Source organism: Hemiscyllium ocellatum, chromosome 31 (genome assembly GCF_020745735.1).
Source record: "Hemiscyllium ocellatum isolate sHemOce1 chromosome 31, sHemOce1.pat.X.cur, whole genome shotgun sequence".
Classification (NCBI taxonomy): domain Eukaryota; kingdom Metazoa; phylum Chordata; class Chondrichthyes; order Orectolobiformes; family Hemiscylliidae; genus Hemiscyllium; species Hemiscyllium ocellatum.
Window position 1 is genome coordinate 4907865 of NC_083431.1, and position 21343 is coordinate 4929207.

The 21343-nt window shown below is 51.2% G+C and overlaps 1 protein-coding gene across 7 annotated transcripts in view; it reads right to left on the reverse strand.

Annotated features, from left to right (window-relative positions):
* Positions 1–19630, reverse strand: part of LOC132830575 (transient receptor potential cation channel subfamily V member 3-like) — a 67887-nt gene extending 48257 nt beyond the window's left edge. For 4 of the 7 annotated variants that reach the window (XM_060848398.1, XM_060848397.1, XM_060848399.1 and 1 more), the window contains exons 1-2: positions 7868–8020; positions 2622–2783 (exon numbers count right to left, since the gene is read on the reverse strand). In XM_060848398.1, coding sequence (XP_060704381.1) covers positions 2622–2737 — 116 coding nt within the window. In that variant the 5' untranslated portion in view covers positions 2738–2783; positions 7868–8020. Of the gene's footprint in view, positions 1–2621; positions 2784–7867; positions 8032–19280; positions 19317–19356 lie in introns of those variants that run through there. The other 3 variants (XM_060848393.1, XM_060848395.1, XM_060848394.1) reach the window with 3 other exon arrangements.
* Positions 19631–21343: the final 1713 nt, after the last annotated feature.

Genomic DNA, 21343 nt, shown 5'->3' on the forward strand with positions numbered 1-21343 from the left:
GCACTGTCGGAGGGTCAGTGCTGACGGAGTGCCGCACTGTTGGAGACTCAGTGCTGAGGGAGTGCCGCACTGTTGGAGACTCAGTGCTGAGGGAGCGCCGCACTGTCGGAGGGTCAGTGCTGAGGGAGTGCCGCACTGTTGGAGACTCAGTGCTGAGGGAGTGCTGCACTGTCGGAGGGTCAGTGCTGAGGGAGTGCTGCACTGTTGGAATATATACATACTGAAGTCTAAAATTAACCTGCTCTCTAACACATTTAAATTCTGAAGAAGAGTTTTCCCAGACTCTGGACTGTGTCTGCACAGCTGCTGCTGGACCTGCTGAGTTTCTCCAGCACTCTCTGTGTCTGTGTTTACGGTTGGCAGTGTTCTGCCTTTATTCAAGTGTAGGTCTGTGTGACAAAGGGGACTCACCAGCTGCCTACACCAGTCAGATACAGTACCCGAGGGGATGCTGTAACCATCGCCAGTCTGTTTGTGTGAAAGGAACTTGGTGTCACCGAGTGAGAGGAGCAGATTTACTGGACTCCCTGCGAGGGAGGGCCTTTCTGGTGCTGGCTGACCCAGGGCTTCCTGTAGTGACCACTCAGGGGTTGGCATTGCTGTGGCAGTGTCTGGGTGGAGAGGAACCTTCCCCAGCCAGCCTCGATGTGGCGAGTGGACCTTCCTTTCTGATGCATGTGTTCCCACATTCCCCGCTGTCGCTGACCTGATTAGCTCACTGTCCTATTGTTGACTCAAAGGTCAGTGACATGAAGGAGAGAGAGAGAGGGAGAGACCTTCACAATAATGGGGGCTGGGGAGGGTGGGGGAGGGGAGGCTGAGGGGACACTGCCTCAGACCACATGCTCTGCCATGGTGTTGCTGTCTCGTTCTGGGGAGAGCTGAAGGAAGGAGACTGACTGCTGGGTCATTTCATCCCCCGACATCCTCTGCACGATGTTGGGAGAGTTATCGCTCCGAATGATTGTCACTCTGCTCCCTGCTCTGTTACCCATCGGCTCAGAGACATGGACGGTCACCTTGTAACCTCGCATGGGACAGGTCGCTCTGTGATGTCACTGTCAGGCTTCCTTCTGGGCTGTACCATCTCCTTGTCCCACCTGCTGCTGGAATGTACCATTTGGTTCTCTTGCACCATGTTTGAGTACAGCATGTGGATCTCCAACAGCCTGCTCAGCTCCGTGGCCTGGATTGTGTTCGATCTGTTGGACAATGTGGTGTGTTTGTGGATCCTACACACCACGTGGAGGCTTATTGTGTGGGTGTCATACATCATCCTGGACACTAACCTGTGGTTCCTTTACAGCTTGTCAGACCAGAGCAACTGGTTCCTCTACGTGCTGTATGAGTATTTCAGGTGGCTCTCGCACGTTGTGTCCAGCTTCTCTCTGTGGTCAGCCTATTTTAAATCCAGGAGCAGTCTGTGGCTGGGATATGCCTGGACGGATTATATCAGGTGGCAGGTGTATGTTATCAGAGATTACTCCCTCTTGTTCAGCTACACCGTTCTGAACTGCACCCTGTATGTGTCTTACTGCATGCTGGACCTGGCGATCGGCCTATCCCAGAGCCTGCTGGGTCATGCCAAGTGGATAGCTTACATCCTGCCCGTCCATACCACCTGGTGGTGTATGGCAGACCTACAGTACATCATTTGGCTCCTGTACATTGTGAAGGACTGCAGCATTAACCTCTGGTACTTCTTTGAAGAGCGTGTGCTTTATCTCTCGTACCGTCTGGCTGAATACTATAGTTGGCAGCTCTACATTTTGAAGGATTACTTGTTGTGGTTGATGTACATTGTACCGGACTCCACTGCCAGGTTCTGGTATTGCCTGGAGAGGTTTGGTACTTGGCTCCTGTACATTGTATTCGATTTAAACATATGGTTCGGCTACGTGCTGTTTGAGTATCTGCTCTGGTTCACTTACCTCCTCATCGACTTCACTATCGAACAATCCTCTTTTCTCCTTAAATATGCGATGTACCTTTTGTATATTCTGTTGGATTGTGTCACATATCAGTCACAGTTTCTGATACACTACATCATGTTGCTGTCCTTCATTATATTGGACTGTGTTAAATGGTTGTCTTGGATTATACTGCAGATGTACTGAGATTTGGAATAACAGTTTGATTTCAGATGATATTTTCCCAATAAAAATGTGAAAATCCCGATCTCTGGACTCCTAGTTTTGACTGCGGAAAATCTAATTTCACAGATTTTCTGCGTGTGTTGGAGTAACCTGCCCCAAGGAATCCTGACAAAAAGAATCAGCCCTTAGTGTTAAAATATTGCTGATGTGAGACGGTACTGTGGGCGCAGAGGTTGCTGCCTTTCCTTTATTGGCTACACTTGGGAAAATACTCCCCTGTGTGTCAAGCACTCCAGAACGGTCTTTCAAGTCACTACAGAAATGTACTTTAGTAGAAGGTTCTAAGGTGAAAGGATCAGTCAAAATGATACATTTTAAGGAGCATGGTAAAAAAGGAAAGGGGGTCAGAGAGAGAAAGCTGGGGAGTGGGAAGGGGACATTCCAGAGTTTCACACTTTGTCGTTGAAGGCATTCGGAGTGCCCACCCCATCCCCAAGGCAAATTCACACAAATCAGTACTCTTACCCATCCTGCTTCTCAGACTCTGCTTCATGGGATTTCCTGATCATGTTAACGTAGATATCGTCAGGGAGTTCCCAGAAATCCTCTGTCGTGCTGGTGTCACCCGTCTCGTGGCTCATTCTCGACGGGGATGTGTATCAGTTCAGTCGCTCTGTCCCTCAGAACCTGCAGGGGGGGGGGGGGGGGGGAAGCATTGGTCAGAAATTTCAAACGCCCAACCCAAGACTCAGACCCTGACAGGGACCGGATTAATAAGACCATAAGACATAGGAGTGGAAGTAAGGCCATTCGGCCCATCGAGTTCACTCCGCCATTCAATCATGGCTGATGGGCATTTCAACTCCACTTACCTGCAATCTCCCTGTGGCCCTTAATTCCTTGTGACATCAAGAATTTATCAATCTCTGCCTTGAAGACATTTAGCGTCCCGGCCTCCACTGCACTCTGCAGCAATGAATTCCACAGGCCCACCACTCTCTGGCTGAAGAAATGTCTCCGCATTTCTGTTCTGAATTGACCCCCTCTAATTCTAAGGCTGTGTCCACGGGTCCTAGTCTCCTCGCCTAATGGAAACAATTTCCTAGCGTCCACCCTTTCCAAGCCATGTATTATCTTGTACGTCTCTATTAAGTCTCCCCTCAATCTTCTAAACTCCAACGAATACAATCCCAGGATCCTCAGCCGCTCCTCATATGTTAGGCCTGCCATTCCAGGGATCATCCGTGTGAATCTCCGCTGGACACGCTCCAGTGCCAGTATGTCCTTCCTGAGGTGTGGGGACCAAAACTGGACACAGTACTCCAAATGGGGCCTAACCAGAGCTTTATAAAGTCTCAATAGCACATCTCTGTTTTTATATTCCAACCCTCTTGAGATAAGAGACAACATTGCATTCGCTTTCTTAATCACGGACTCAACCTGCATGTTTACCTTTAGAGAATCCTCGACTAGCACTCCCAGATCCCTTTGTACTTTGGCTTTACAAATTTTCTCACCGTTTAGAAAGTAGTCTATGCTTTTATTCATTTTGCCAAAGTGCAAGACCTCGCACTTGCTCACGTTAAATTCCATCAGCCATTTCCTGGACCACTCTCCCAAACTGTCTAGATCCTTCTGTAGCCTCCCCACTTCCTCAGTACTACCTGCCTGTCCACCTAACTTCGTATCATCGGCAAACTTTGCTAGAATGCCCCCAGTCCCCTCATCCAAATCATTAATATATAATGTGAACAGCTGCGGCCCAACACTGAACCCTGCGAGACACCGCTCATCACCGGCTGCCATTCTGAAAAAGAACCTTTTATCCCAACTCTCTGCCTTCTGTCAGACAGCCAATCCTCAATCCATCCCAGCAGCTCACCTCGAACACCATGGGCCCTCACCTTGCTCAGCAGCCTCCCGTGTGCCACCTTATCAAAGGCCTTTTGGAAGTCTAGATAGACCACATCCACTGGGTTTCCCTGGTCTAACCTACTTGTCACCTCTTCAAAGAATTCCAACAGGTTTGTCAGACATGACCTCCCCTTACTAAATCCATGTTGACTTATTCTAATCAGACTCTGCTCTTCCAAGAATTTAGAAACCTCATCCTTAATGATGGATTCTAGAATTTTACCAACAACTGAGGTTAGGCTAATTGGTCTATAATTTTCCATCTTTTGTCTTGATCCTTTCTTGAACAAGGGGGTTACAACAGCCATCTTCCAATCATCCGGGACCTTTCCTGACTCCAGTGACTCTTGAAAGATCTCAACCAATGCCTCTGCTATTTCCTCAGCCACCTCTCTCAGAACTCTAGGGTGTATCCCATCGGGGCCAGGAGATTTATCAATTTTAAGACTTTTTAACTTTTCTAGCACTTTTCTTTCGTAACGGCAACCATACTCAACTCAGCCCCGTGACTCCCTTTAATTTTTGGGATATTACTCATATCTTCCACTGTGAAAACTGACGCAAAGTACTTGTTAAGTTCTCCTGCTATTTCCTTATCTCCCATCACTAGACTTCCAGCATCAGTTTGAAGTGGCCCAATGTCTACTTTTGCCTGTCGTTTGTTTCTTATGTATTGAAAGAAACTTTTACTATCATCTCCATTACCAGCCAGCTGGGAAAGTATACTGATACTGCAGATGGTTTATCGAAGAAACTAAAATTACAGCCAATTCACTTAAAGTCTCCAATATACCTTCCTCTCAAACTCAGGTAGCTAGAAAATACAGGCCAGGGCTCTGCACGTCAAATTTCGAATCTAATGCTGCCCTTGCCTTTTGTCCACCTTCTTTGCAGCTGTAACTCTATATTCCTCGCTCTGTCCTATCATCCTGTGACCTTTGTACTGTGTGATCTGTCTGTACTGCACAACAAAACAAAACTTTTCACTGTACCTACGTACACAGAGTCATAGGGTCACGCAGAACGGAAACACACCCTGCAGTCCCCAACAGTTCATACCGAACATAAGCCCAAACTGAACTAGTCCCACCTTCCTGCGCTTGACCCATCCAAACATTTCTTATTCTTACACTTATGCACGTGTCTTTTAAATGTTGTAACTGTACCCTCATCCAGCACTTCCTCTGGAAGTTCATTCCACACATGAACCACTCTCTCTGTCTAAAATTACTATTTTATTGATTCACAGGATGTGGGTACTGCTGGTGAGGCCCAGGATTCAGTGCCCATCCTTAATTGCCCAGAGGGAAGTGAAGAGTCAATATTGCTGTGGCTGTGGACAAAATCCGGCAGATTTCCTTCCCTGAATCTGATGGATCTTTTTCAAGAATTGTTTCATAACCCTCATTAGACGATTAATTTATGCTTATCGAATTTGTGGTGGGATTCGAACCCAGGTCCCCAAGACATTAGGTGGGTCTCTGGCTCAGCAGTGCAGCAACAATGCCACTAGGCCGTCACCTCTCTTTATAGGGCACTGCTGAGTGAGAATTACCGGCTAACGTCCAATTGTTTGTACATCTCAATAGAGAGAGAGGGAGGGAGACACAGACAGAGAGAGAGGGAGGGAGACACAGAGACAGAGACAGTGAGACAAAGGGAGACAGAGACTGAGAGAGAGAGAGAGAGAGCGAGAGAGGGAGGGAGACAGACAGAGAGTGAGACAGATAGACAGAGAGAAGACACAGATAGACAGAGAAAGAGAGAGAGACAGAGAGACAGAGACATAGAGAGCAAGAGAGGGAGACAGACAGAGAGAGAGAGAGAGAGAGAGAGAGATACAGAACAAGAGAGAGACCGAGACAGAAACAGAGGCAGATAGAGAAAAACTACCTGTGCAGAGTGTAATACTCTGCTGTTGTATAGTTTATCCACCTGCCCTGGGCACAGATGTGTAGTCAGACTGGTCACTCCAGACCCACACACCTGGCCCTGACCAATAAACCACTCTATATTGGGGAGACAGGCCGCCTACTTGCAGAACGCTTCAGGGAACACCTCTGGGACGCCCGGACCAACCAACCCAACCACCCTGTGGCTCAACACGTTAACTCCCCCTCCCACTCCACCGAAGACATGCAGGTCCTTGGACTCCTCCATCGCCAGAACATAACAACACGACGGCTGGAGGAAGAGCGCCTCATCATCCGCCTGGGAACCCTCCAACCACAAGGGATGAACTCAGATTTCTCCAGTTTCCTCATTTCCCCTCCCCCCACCTTGTCTCAATCGATTCCCTTGAACTCAGCACCGCCTTCGTAATCTGCAATTCTCTTCCTGACCTCTCCGCCCCCACCCCACTCCGGCCTATCACCCTCACCTTGACCTCCTTCCACCTATCACATCTCCATCGCCCCTCCCCGAAGTCCCTCCTCCCTACCTTTTATCTTAGCCTGCTGGACACCCTCTCCTCATTCCTGATGAAGGGCTCTGGCCCGAAACGTCGAATTTCCTGTTCCTTGGATGCTGCCTAACCTGCTGTGCTTTAACCAGCAACACATTTTCAGCTCTGATCTCCAGCATCTGCAGACGTCACTTTTTACTCAATAAACCACTCAGCTGGCTGTCTCTGTCTCTGTCTCTGTCTCTGTCTCTGTCTCTGTCTCTGTCTTTGTCTCTGTCTCTGTCTCTGAGTGAGACAGTCCTGGACACCGAGCCATGCAGACAGCCAATGGCTGCAGCTATTCTCTTCCTTTGCTTCAACTAGCCATCATTGTAAACACAACTCACAATGAGTCCCAGCAATTTGTTTCAAGCCTGTAACATTTCCTGGGGAAGCTTCCTCGGTTGAAAGCCTCTCGTATCCATTTCCAGTTTTGGTCCACAATCCCGTAGTTACGAAGGTGTGGCCTGCTCACCATCTCCCTGCAGCTTGCTGCTCTGTTCCCTTGTACAGAGGGTGTGGCCATTCGTCCCGATGAGGAGAGGGGTTCAGTGTGCTGCTAGGCTACGTGCGGCATTGCAGCCGAGTCAACACCCGCCTTGGGGCAGAAACACATTGAACTAGAGTTCCAACGTTAACCCTGGAAGCCCACCTTGTTTACAGCTTCAGTCTTCAATATATCATTCACCATTCACACACTCACCATGAGCCTTCCCCATCAGCTGTCACACTCCATTGTGGGGGTCTTCCCCATTCCCCAGTCACAGTGGAACGGGACTCAATCAGATTGTCACGTTCAAACTCACCAATTTCATTCCACGCAACCAATCTCCAACCGCACTGCAGGAATTCACCCGAGATCCTCTGACAGCACCTTCCAATCCCATGGCCACTCCCATCGAGAAGGACAAGGGCAGCAGATACATGGGAACATCACCCCCTGCAAGTTCCCCTCTGAGCCACTCACCATCCTGACTTGGAAATATATCACCGTTCCTTCACTGTCACTGGGTCAAAATCCTGGAATTCCCTCCCTAAGGACATTGTGGGTCAACCCACAGCACATGGACTGCAGCGGTTCAAGAAGGCAGCTCACCCCCACCTTCTCAAGGGGCAACTAGGGATGGGGTAATAAGTACTGGGCCCAGCCAGTGACACCCACATCCAGCGAATGAATAAAACAAAATGTGACTGACAGATAAAAACATACAGGGTGATGATCTTCCAGCTGAGTTACACTTCACACACCATCCCCATTGCCATGACTTGTTTAATACATAAACCCCGACCATCGTCTCTCTCTTGAATCTAGTTAAGGGTGGCACAACCAGGACGCTCTGAGGGAGAGAATTCTAAAGATTCCTAACCCTCAGAATGGAGACATTTCTCCTCATCTCAATCCCAACTGATTCACCTCTTCCCCTGACGTTGTGATCCAGTGGTCTACCTTCCCAGGATAAACAGCTGATGGCTTCCATCTGCCCTGCTCCGGGCTTGTAATTCCCCAGGTTTTAGGAAGTTCACCTCTAGTCCCTTGAAGCTCCGGGAACAGCATCCACTTGGTTCCTTGTTGGATTCTCTCATCTGATGCTGACTGAGCCAGCAGCTGCTTTCACCTCCCCCCACCCAGAAAATGGGGAAATAGAAACTGGAAACGCAATCAACTGTGAAGAAACTGAGCACCAATGAACAGCCTCTTAAAGACGCACACACTCACCAGTGGAAAGATCCAGAACATTCTGTCCAAAGATCTTTGTGACAGGCTATTAAAGGTGGATTAAGATTTTCTGTCAGTGATCAGGCAGTGATTTCAGATAAATAAATAAAGAATGTTCATACAGTCACACAGTGCGGAAACAGACCCCTCCACCCAACCAGCCCATGTCAACCATGTTCCCAAAGTCATCTAGTCCCACCTGCCTGCTCCTGGCCCTCCATTCTTTCCTAGCCATGTCTTTATCCAAATGCCTTTTAAATGTTGTAACCATACCCATATCCATCACTATTAGAAGGTTACACTGGAGAGGGTGCAGAGCAGATTTACCAGGATGTTGCCTGAGATGAAAGAGTGATGAGGAGAGACTGGATAGGAGGACAGGAACTGAGTGGGCCCGGAGATCAGATCAGCCATGATCTCAGGGAATGGTGGAGGAGACTCAAAGGGCTGAATGGCCTACATCAGCTCTTTCTTCTCGGGTCTTTTGGTCTGAAGTTTTAGATGGGCAAAGAATTCTCCCGTTTACTACCACCTACCACTCAACCATGGCTGATTTTTCAGTGTACCTCCACACTTTGAGGAAGCATTCAGTGTCATTCAGAGTCTAACTCCAGGAGTGGTCTGGGAGCAGCACTATAATGAACCCAGCCGACTGAGTCCTGAAGGACAGAGCTGCTGGGCTGAATCGGTGGCAAAAGATAAGAAATGAACAGGGAATATAAGTGACACTCAGGATACTATATCGCGTATTGTGTGCCAACTAACGTAGATGCACATCAGAGGCAGGAAAGCTCAGTCTCCAAGAGGGACTTTGGATCATCACTGCAGCAGGACAGTATTCAATCACATTGGGAAACTTGAAAGGGGTCTGAAAAGATTTACAAGGATGTTGCCAGGGTTGGAGGATCTGAGCTACAGGGAGAGGCTGAACAGGCTGGGGCTGTTTTCCCTGGAGCATCGGAGGCTGAGGGGTGATCTAAATTGGAGAAAGAGGTAAAAACAATGACTGCAGATTCTGGATCAGTGGTGCTGGAAGAGCACAGCAGTTCAGGCAGCATCCAAAGTGCAGCGACATCGACATTTCGGGCAAAAGCCCTTCATCAGGAATAAAGGCAGAGAGCCTGAAGTGTGGAGAGATAAGCTAGAGGAGGGTGGGGGTGGGGAGAGAGTAGCATAGAGTAAGAGCTTCAGGGCAGAGGAAATGACCTGGGAGTTGCCGTGGGAGAGGGACTCCCTGAGATTCTTGTAGAGAGAGGAGGAAAACTTCTTCAAGGTAAGGCCAATTTTGACGGTATTAGGCAAGAACTTTCAAAAGCTGATTGGAGGCAGATGTTCACAGGTAAAGGGACGGCTGGGAAATGGGAAGCCTTCAGAAATGAGATAACAGGTATTTTCCTGTCAGGGTGAAAGGGAAGGCTGGTAGGTATAGGGAATGCTGGATGACTAAAGAAATTGAGGGTAAAAAGTGAGGTCTGCAGATGCTGGAGATCAGAGCTGAAAATGTGTTGCTGGTTAAAGCACAGCAGGTCAGGCAGCATCCAAGGAACAGGAAATTTGACGTTTCGGGCCAGAGCCCTTCATCAGGAATGAGGAGAGGGTGCCAGGCAGGCTAAGATAAAAGGTAGGGAGGAGGGACTTGGGGGAGGGGCGATGGAGATGTGATAGGTGGAAGGAGGTCAAGGTGAGGGTGATAGGCCGGAGTGGGGTGGGGGCGGAGAGGTCAGGAAGAAGATTGCAGGTTAGGAGGGTGGTGCTGAGTTCAAGGGAATCGACTGAGACAAGGTGGGGGGAGGGGAAATGAGGAAACTGGAGAAATCTGAGTTCATCCCTTGCGGTTGGAGGGTTCCCAGGCGGAAGATGAGGCGCTCCTCCTCCAGCCGTCGTGTTGTTATGGTCTGGCGATGGAGGAGTCCAAGGACCTGCATGTCTTCGGTGGAGTGGGAGGGAGAGTTAAAGTGTTGAGCCACGGGGTGGTTGGGTTGGTTGGTCTGGGCGTCCCAGAGTTGTTCCCTGAAGCGTTCTGCAAGTAGGCGGCCCGTCTCCCCAATATAGAGGAGGCCACATCGGGTGCAGCGGATGCAATAGATGATGTGTGTGGAAGTGCAGGTGAATTTGTGGCGGATATGGAAGGATCCCTTGAGGCCTTGGAGAGAAGTAAGGGAGGAGGTGTGGGCGCAAGTTTTGCATTTCCTGCGGTTGCAGGGGAAGGTGCCGGGAGTGGAGGTTGGGTTGGTGGGGGGTGTGGACCTGACGAGGGAGTCATGAAGGAAGTGGTCTTTGCGGAACGCTGATAGGGGAGGGGAGGGAAATATATCCCTGGTGGTGGTGTCCGTTTGGAGTTGGCGGAAATGACGGTGGATGATACGCTGTATACGGAGGTTGGTGGGGTGGTAGGTGAGAACCAGTGGGATTCTGTCTTGGTGGCGGTTGGAGGGGCGGGGCTCAAGGGCGGAGGAGCGGGAAGTGGAGGAGATGCGGTGGAGGGCATCGTCGATCACGTTTGGGGGGAATCTGCGGTCCTTGAAGAAGGAGGCCATCTGGGCTGTGCGGTGTTGGAACTGGTCCTCCTGGGAGCAGATGCGGCGGAGACGAAGGAATTGGGAATATGGGATGGAGTTTTTACAGGGGGCAGGGTGGGAGGAGGTGTAGTCCAGGTAGCTGTGGGAGTCAGTCGGTTTATAGTAGATGTCTGTGTTATTGAAATTGAGGGTTTGGTTAAGAAAAAGAAGGAAGCACATGTCAGGTATAGACAGGATAGATCGAGTGAACCCTTAGAAGAGGATAAAGAAAGTAGGAATATACTTAAGAGGGAAGTCAGGAGGGCAAAAAGAGGACATGAGATAGCTTTGGCAAATGGAATTAAGGAGAATCCAAAGAGTTTTTACAAATACATTACGGACAAAAGGGTAACTAGGGAGAGAATAGGGCCCCTCAAAGATCAGCAAGGTGGCCTTTGTGTGGAGCCGCAGAAAATGGGGGAGATACTAAATTTGTATTTTGCGTCAGTATTTACTGTGAAAAGAATATGGAAGATATAGACTGTAGGGAAATAGATGGTGACATCTTGCAAAATGTCCCGATTACAGAGGAGCAAGTGCTGAATGTCATGAAATGGTTAAAGATGGATAAATCCCCAGGACCTGATCAGGTTTACCCGAGAAATCTGTGGGAAGCCAGGGAAGTGATTGCTGGGCCTCTTGCTGAGATATTTGTATCATCGATAGTCACAGGTGAGGTGCCGGAAGACTGGAGGTTGGCAAACGTGGTGCCACTGTTTAAGAAGGGTGGTAAGGACAAGCCAGGGAACTATAGACCAGTGAGCCTGACCTCGGTGGAGGGCAAGTTGTTGGAGGGAATCCTGAGGGACAGGATGTACATATATTTGGAAAGGCAAGGACTGATTAGGGATAGTCAACATGGCTTTGTGCGTGGGAAATCATGTCTCACAAAGTTGATTGAGTTTTTTGAAGAAGTAACAAAGAGGATTGATGAGGGCAGAGCAGTAGATGTGATCAATATGGACTTCAGTAAGGCATTCGACAGGATTCCCCATGGGAGACTGATTAGCAAGGTTAGATCTCATGGAATACAGGGAGAACTAGTCATTTGGATACAGAACTGGCTCAAAGGTAGAAGACAGAGGGTGGTGGTGGAGGGTTGTTTTTCAGATTGGAGGCCTGTGACCAGTGGAGTGCCACAAGGATCGGTGCTGGGTCATCTACTTTTTGTCATTTACATAAATGATTTGGATACGAGCTTAAGAGGTACAGTTAGTAAGTTTGCAGATGACACCAAAATTGGAGGTGTAGTGGACAGCGAAGAGGGTTACCTCAGATTACAACAGGATCTTGATCAGATGGGCCAATGGGCTGAGAAGTGGCAGATGGAGTTTAATTCAGTTAAATGCAAGATGCTGCATTTTGGGAAAGCAAATCTTAGCAGGACTTATACACTTAATGGTAAGGTGCTAGGGAGTGTTGCTGAACAAAGAGACCTCCTTGAAAGTGGAGTCACAGGTAGATAGGATAGTGAAGAAGGCGATTGGTATGTTTTCCTTTATTGGTCAGAGTATTGAGTACAGGAGTTGGGAGGTCATGTTGCGGCTGTACAGGGCATTGGTTAGGCCACTGTTGGAATATTGTGTGGAATTCTGGTCTCCTTCCTCTCGGAAAGATGTTGTGAAACTTGAAAGGGTTCAGAAAAGATTTACAAGGATGGTGCCAGGGTTGGAGGATTTGAGCTACAGGGAGAGGCTGAACAGGTTGGTGCTGTTTTCCCTGGAGCGTCGGAGGCTGAGGGGTGACCTTATAGAGGTTTACAAAATTATGAGGGGCATGGATAGGGTAAATAGACAAAGTCTTTTCCCTGGGATTGGGGAGTCCAGAACTAGAGGGCACAGGTTTAGGGTGAGAGGGGAAAGATATAAAAGAGATCTAAGGGGCAACTTTTTCACACAGAGGGTGGTACGTGTATAGAATGAGCTGCCAGAGGATGTGGTGGAGGCTGGTACAATTACAACATTTAAGAGGCATTTGGATGGATATATGAATAGGAAGGGTTTGGAGGGATATGGGCCGGGTGCTGGCAGGTGGGACTAGATTGGGTTGGGATATCAGGGTTGGCATGGACGGGTTGGACTGAAGGGTCTGTTTCCGTGCTGTATATCTTATGACTCTCTGACTTCCTCTGGCGGTTCATTCTTGTCTCTGTGTAAAAAGTTGCTCCTCATGTCCTTTTTAAATCTTCTCCTCTCATCTTAAAAATATGTCCCTGAGTCTTCCCATTCGAGGGAAAAGACACCGAACATTCACCTTACCTATACCCCTCAGGGTTTTATAAACCTCTGTATGGTCACCCCTCGACCACCAACGCTCTCAGGGAATAAAATTCCATCCTCTTCCTTATTGCTCAAACCCTCACATCCCGGCGACATCTTGGTAAACAGTTTCTGACTTTCTCACCAACCTAAGAGTGGCCCAAGTGTTTTGTGATCATTGTTGAGAAATGGAGGAGAGGAACTCCCTCTCGAACAGCACTGGTGCTCTCCCTACACCACAGACCCGACAGCGTTTGGGACAGGGCCCAAGGCGATTTGCTCCAGCACTATTCAGGCAAGGCACAAAAAGCTGGTCCAACCAGAGAGATCCACATCCCAGCTGTTAGCGCACAGCAAGATCCCACAATCCCCAATATCCTGTGGCCTGGATAATCTAGCTGTCTTACTTAGATTAGATTACTTACAGTGTGGAAACAGGCCCTTCGGCCCTTCCACACCGACCCGCCGAAGCGCAACCCACCCATACCCCTACATTTACCCCTTACCTAACACTGCGGGCAATTTAGCATGGCCAATTCACCTGACCTGCACATCTTTGGATTGTGGGAGGAAACCGGAGCACCCGGAGGAAACCCACGCAGACACAGGGAGAACGTGCAAACTCCACAGTCAGTCGCCTGAGGCGGGAATTGAACCTGGGTCTCTGACGCTGTGAGGTAGCAGTGCCACCGTACCGCCCACGATAGTTGACTGAGAAAATGATGATCCAGCTGCTGGGCAGACGATCTTGGTGAATAGTGGATGAGATTTATTCAGCCCAAACTCCAGTGGGATTCTGGTTTACTGGCCCGTCTGAAAGACAGTCCCTCCAACATCATGGCTTTTCTGTCTTTATTCGTTCTCAGAATGTGGCAGCACTGGCACGACCAGCAGTTACTGCCCAACCCTGACCGCATTCCGATTGGAGTCTGATGGCTGAATTCAATATCATCACTGTGGGTCTGGAGTCACATGTCAGCCAGACGGGGGTAAGGATGGCAGATTTCTTTGCCTAAAGGACATGAGTGAACTTGATGTGTTTTTACAACAATCAATAGTGAATACCTGGTTGCTTTTCAGTCTAGACATTTAGCATAGAGTACTATTCCCTCAGCACTGACTCTCCAACAGTGTATCACTCCCTCAGCACTGACCCTCCGACAGTGCGGTGCTCCCTCAGCACTGACCCTCTGAAAGTGCGGCGCTCCCTCGGTACTGACTCTCCGACAGTGCGGCACTCCCTCGGCATTGACCCTCTGACAGTGTATCACTCCCTCAGCACTGACCCTCCGACAGTGCAGCACTCCCTCGGCATTGACCCTCTGACAGTGTATCATTACCTCAGCACTGACTCTCCGACAGCGCGGCACTACCTCAGCACTGACCTTCCGACAGTGTGGCACTCCCTCAGCACTGCACCTCATACAGTGTATCACTCCCTCAGCACTGACCCTCTGACAGTGCGGTGCTCCCTCAGTACTGACCCTCCGACAGTGCGATGCTCCCTCAGCACTGATCCTCTGACAGTGCGACGCTCCCTCAGCACTGACCCTCTAACAGTGCAGCACTCCCTCAGTACTGACCCTCCAACAGTGCTGTGCTCCCTCAGCACTGACCCTCCGACAGCGCAGTGCTCCCTCAGCACTGACCCTCTGACAGTGCAGCACTCCCTCAACACTGACCCCTGACAGTGCAGCACTCCCTCAGCACTGACCCTCTGACACTGCAGCACTCCCTCAGCACTGACCCGTTGACAGTGCGGCACCCCCTCAGCACTGACCCTCTGACAGTGCGGCACCCCCTCAGCACTGACCCCTGAGAGTTCAGTGCTGTCTCAGTTACGGATTGGCAGCTTTGATGAAATTCTCAAGTCTCCACGGTGATCGACATGAACCCAGACCACGGTGACCCAACATTCTGTTTGTGGAGTAGGGGCTCGTGTGTTGGCAGTGTCTCAGGTAAGAGACAGAGTCTGTGAGTAATAAAAGGAGAATGTGTGAAGGGGATGATAGGGCATGGGGAGAGATGAGGGTTGGGCAAGTGTGCTCGAGAAGGGCTGGGAGATGGTGAAGGTGTTTGGGATTAGAGAGAGACCATGGTTCAGATGAGGTATGTAATGGAGAGAATGGTGGAGTGAGAGGGAAGTGAAACAACTCTTTAGTCCTGGTGTAAGACCAAAGCATTCAGGAAGTGAAACCCTTTGTTAAAAGCTAACAGTGGTTTGGATAAAAATGTTCAATACCAGATCGTGATATTGTTATTTAATGTGCTTGCATGATATGTATTTATTTACGCTAATTTAATCATATTCTCATTGTCATCCCAGAAAGAGAAAGCACGGTGACAACACAGCCACACAGACACCTCCCATCGCTGGAAAGCAACTCATCGTTTCCCAAAACGTTCTGACTGTATCAGCTTCATGTCTCTCCAAGTCGTTTTTGCCCCAGCTTTCTCTGTCACTCTGTTTAGCTCGATGAAAATTATTAAACAGTGAGCAGTTAGAAATGGACAAGGAATCAAGCAATATCATTTACCCAAACTGCCAGCAAACCAACATGGTGTCCCCATCCAAGACCCAGCTTAAGACAGAACATGAGTAAGAGAGAGGTCAAGTGTTTGCAGTGAGGCTCCCTCTTTCTCAGTGACTCAATAAAATGTGGTGTCTCTGCAGCTGTTCACATTGTTCCCTGTTTACAGTTACCACATCCAGGGTTCCTGCTAGAGGAGCCCCCGTCCTCTGATTCATTACAACAGTTAACGGAGCTTAACAAACGTGACCCAATGTCCCCCAGTACTAACACCCTCAGAGACAAACACTCGTTCACCACTGACCCTCTGACAGTGCCCACTCACTCAGCACTGACCCTCCGACAGTGTGGCACTCCTTCAGCACTGGCCGTCCGACAGTGTGGCACTCCTTCAGCACTGACCCTCTGACAGTGCCCACTCAATCAGCACTGACCCTCCGACAGTGCGGCACTCCTTCAGCACTGACCCTCCGACAGTACAGCACTCCCTCAGCACTGACCCTCCGACAGTACAGCACTCCCTCAGCACTGACACTCCGACAGTACAGCACTCCCTCAGCACTGACCATCCGAGTGCAGCACTCCCTCAGCATTGACCGTCCGACAGTGAGGCACTCCTTCAGCACTGACCCTCCGACAGTACAGCACTCCCTCAGCACTGACCCTCTGACAGTACAGCACTCCCTCAGCACTGACCCTCCGAGTGCAGCACTCCCTCAGCACTGACCCTCCGAGTGCAGCTCTCCCTCAGCACTGACACTCTGACAGAGCAGCACTCCCTCAGCACTGACCCTCTGAGTGCAGCTCTCCCTCAGCACTGACTCTCCAACAGTGAGGCACCCCCTCAGCACTGACCCTCCGACAGTGCGGCGCTCACTCAGCACTGACTCTCTGACAGTGCGGCACTCCCTCAGCACTGACCCTCTGACAGTGCGGCACTCACTCAGCATGGACCCTCTGACAATGCGGCACTCCCTCAGCACTGACCCTCTGACAGTACAGCACTCCCTCAGCACTGATCCTCCGAGTGCAGCTCTCCCTCAGCACTGACCCTCCAGCAGTGAGACACCCCCTCAGCACTGACCCTCCGACAGTGCGGCGCTCCCTCAGCACTGACCCTCTGACAGTGCGGCACTCCCTCAGCATGGACCCTCTGACAATGTGGCACTCCCTCAGCACTGACCCTCTGACAGTACAGCACTCCCTCAGCACTGACCCTCCGAGTGCAGCTCTCCCTCAGCACTGACACTCTGACAGTGCAGCACTCCCTCAGCACTGACCCTCTGATAGTGCAGCACTCCCTCAGCACTGACCCTCCGAGGGCAGCTCTCCCTCAGCACTGACCCTCCAGCAGTGAGACACCCCCTCAGCACTGACCCTCTGACAGTGCGGTGCTCCCTCAGCACTGCCCCACCGACAGTGCGGCACTCCTTCAGCACTGACCCTCTGACAGTGTGGCACACCCTCAGCACTGACCCTCCAACACTGCAGCACTCCCTCAGCGCTGACCCTCTGACAGTGCGGCGCTCACTCAGCACGGACCCTCTGACAATGCGGCACTCCCTCAGCGCTGACCCCCTGACAGTGTGGCACTCCCTCAGCACTGACCCTCCAACAGAGCGGCACTCCCTCAGCACTGACCCTCTGACAGTGCAGCACTCCCTCAACACTGGCCCTCCGAGTGCAGCTCTCCCTCAGCACTGACCCTCCAACAGTGCGGCACCCCCTCAGCACTGACCCTCTGACAGTGCGGCGCTCCCTCAGCACTGACCCTCCGACAGTGCGGCGCTCCGTCAGCACTGACCCTCTGACAGTGTGGCATTCCCTCAGCACTGACCCTACAACACTGCAGTACAACCTCAACACTGACCCTCTGACAGTACAGCACTCCCTCAGCACTGACCCTCCGAGTGCAGCTCTCCCTCAGCACTGACCCTCTGACAGTGCAGCACTCCCTCAGCACCTACCCTCTGATAGTGCAGCACTCCCTCAGCACTGACACTCTGACAGTGCAGCACTCCCTCAGCACTGACCCTCTGATAGTGCAGCACTCCCTCAGCACTGACCATCCGAGTGCAGCTCTCCCTCAGTACTGACCCTCCAGCAGTGAGGCACCCCCTCAGCACTGACCCTCTGACAGTGCGGCGCTCCCTCAGCACTGCCCCACCGACAGTGCGGCACTCCCTCAGCACTGACCCTCTGACAGTGCAGCACTCCCTCAGCACTGACACTCTGACAGTGCAGCACTCCCTCAGCACTGACCCTCTGATAGTGCGGCACTCCCTCAGCACTGACCCTCCAACACTGCAGCACTCCCTCAGCGCTGGCCCTCTGACAGTGCGGCGCTCACTCAGCATGGACCCTCTGACAATGCGGCACTCCCTCAGCGCTGACCCCCTGACAGTGTGGCCCTCCTTCAGCACTGACCCTCCAACAGTGCGGCACTCCCTCAGCACTGACCCTCTGACAGTGCAGCACTCCCTCAACACTGGCCTCCGAGTGCAGCTCTCACTCAGCACTGACCCTCTGACAATGCAGATCTCCCTCAGCAATGACCCTCTGACAGTGCGGCGCTTCCTCAGCACTGACCATCCGACAGTGCGGCTCTCCCTCAGCACAGACCCTCTGACAGTGTGGCACTGCTTCAGCACTCACCCTTCTAACAGTGTGGCACTCCCTCAGCACTGACCCTCCTACAGTGCGGCATTCCTTCAGCACTCACCCTCTAACAGTGTGGCACTCCCTCAGCACTGACCCTCCGACAGTGCGGCGCTCCCTCAGCACCGACCATCCAACAGTGCGGCACTTCTTCAGCACTCACCCTCTAACAGAGTGGCACTCCCTCAGCACTGACCCTCCTACAGTGCGGCATTCCTTCAGCACTCACCCTCTAACAGTGCAGCTCTCCCTCAACGCTGACCCTCTGACAGTGCGGCACTCCCTCAGCACTGACCCCCTGACAGTGCGGCGCTCCCTCAGCACTGACCCCTGACATTGTGGCACTCCCTCAGCACTGACCCCCTGACAGTGCGGCGCTCCCTCAGCACTGACCCCTGACATTGTGGCACTCCCTCAGCACTGATCCTCCAACAGTGTGGCACTCCCTCAGCACTGACCCTCCGACAGTGCGGCACTCCCTCAGCACTGACCCTCCGACAGTGCGGCACTCCCTCAGCACTGACCCCTGACAGTGCAGCACTCCCTCAGCACTGACCATCCGACATTGTGGCACTCCCTGAGCACTGACCCCTACAGTGCGGCATTCCCTCAGCACTGACCCTCCGACAGTGTGGCACTCCCTCAGCACTGACCCTCCGACAGTGCGGCACTCCCTCAGCACTGACCCTGACAGTGCGGCACTCCCTCAGCACTGACCCTCCGACAGTGCGGCACTCCCTCAGCACTGACCCCTGACAGTGCTGCACTCCCTCAGAACTAAACCCTGACTGTGCGGCACTCCCTCAGCACTGACCCTCCGACAGTGCGGCACTCCCTCAGCACTGACCCTCTGACAGTGCGGCATTCCCTCAACACTGACCCCTGACAGTGTGTCACTCCCTCAGCACTGACCCTCTGAAAGTGCGGCACTTCCTCAGCACTGACCCTCTGACAGTGCGGGGCTCCATTTGGGGCATGTTATTGAGGGGTAAAAGCCAGCCACAACTGACAACCACATTATTATTGACATTGAGTTCTTCTTAATTGAGCATTCAGTGGTTTTGGAAATACAGAGACTGCCTGTTAATATCGCAGCATCATTTACCGAGTTGGCACTTGTACTAAAACTCTTCCCGCAGGCACCATCAGGAGTAAGGCAGAATTGACTTCCATTCTCTCACCAGAAATCCTAGTAAATGTCACTGTCCTCACGTTTGGTATCGGTTCATCCACATCGATCACTGCTGTAGAAGAAGTCAGGTCCCCAATTCACCACACTTTAATACTATCGCCTTCACAAAAGTCTTGCACCAGATTTATAAACTTTTTCCTGTAGTTACTGCTGTCTCTGGTTTGTCTTGGTAGAGACAGCAGAGGGAACACCCGGTTTTGGTGTCTGATCTCTCAGCTAGAGTTTTTAAATAAACTCTAGTTTTTCACAGCTTTACAGTATTCATATCCTCTCACAGGGCTGTCTGACTAGAGGCAGGCCGAGTGTGAAAATACTCTTTGGAAAGTTCTTGATTTCCCGGTGATGATGAAATAGTCAAGTGCCTTTCCTGTCGGTATAATGTGTTCAGTCTGATGGTGTTTCTAAACTGGCCGGCGTGGGGATCATTACACCACACATCACTGAGTGCTGTCCCACTGTCTGCTCAGTCTCTGTTACCTTTCTGAGGCCATTAGCTGACTCACTATGCACGCACACACATACACACACACACACAGACACGCACACCCATCCATACACCCACCCAAACACACACACACACACACACACATACAAACACACACACACACTCTCTCTCTCACACACACACACCCACACACGCACACACAGACAGACACACACACACCCACACTCTCTCTCACACACACACACACACACACGTTGGACCTGCTGTAATCCATTCCCTATTTCACAAAGACGTGCCCTCAGTGCACTATGTCTAACCACAACCCAGATATGGCCTGTTGGAAATCAAGAAGTGACCAATAGAGTCTCTAATCAGTGAGTGACAAGTTACTGATTTCAATACGGACTTGTGTGACCTTCAGCCTGGGCTAGTAGTGAGAGAGGGAGCTGGGAAGTCGTGTGTGTGAATGTCTTTTCATTGTTGCAACTACTTCACTTCCTCAGCCACTGGATGGCAGGTGATGTTTATTAAGGGACTTTGCGTGGTCACTGTGTCAAGAGTGAGATCATGTTAATGGGGTTAACACAGCCTGTCTTGCCTCACCTGGTGCTGTACTGGGCAATATGGCAGTCTGAGTTTGCAACAACAGAAGTGACAGGTGCCACTACGTACTGAGGTTCTACCTGTCCCCGGTGTTGCGGAGAATGGGCCTGGCCTCGCTGCCGCGGAACGCTCCGTGTAGTTGGACCGTTCCGTATCACCTGTCCTTCGTGGAGAAGTTTATGAAGAAAAACACCTTTGACCACAAGTCCATCAGGAAGTGGTCGGCACGTAGTGTCCTTGAGACCCTTTGGGAAAAGGAGAGGGCGGATCCTATCGAGTAATTCCCTAAGCAGACTGTCAAAGCCATTTGGCAGAATGCCACATCGCCAGAACTTTCTAACAAGCACCAAGACATGGCTTGGCTGGTGGTGAGAAGGGTTCTGCCTGTGAGATCCTTTATGCACGCCCGGACTCTCAGCCGCACCGCACGCTGCCCTCGAAGCGGCTGCGGGGGGGACGAGACTGTCACACACCTCCTTCTGGAATGTGCCTATGCAGAGGAAGTCTGGAGAGGAATGCAATGGTGTTTGTCGAGGTTCATCCTGAGCAGCGCCGTGACGCGGGACTCCGTGCTCTACGGCCTGTTCCCCGGGACGCACACCGAGACGAACATCAGCTGCGCCTGGACGATCATCAACTCGGTGAGGGACGCTCTCTGGGCGGTCCAAAACCTGTTGATCTTCCAGCTGAAGGAGTTGACCCCAACTGAGTGTTGCAGACTGGCACATTCCAAGGTCCAGGACTGCGTGTTGAGGGACGCGCTGAAGCTTGGGGCAGCTGCCGCCAAGGCGCGGTGGGGAAAGACCACCGTGTCACATCTGCCTGTCTAAAGAAGAACGGGGGGGCCCATGCAGTCATTTGGGCTCTGCTGATGCCTCAGCTCAATATATGGGCGTATGATCAATAAACATACAGACCTGTATATAAA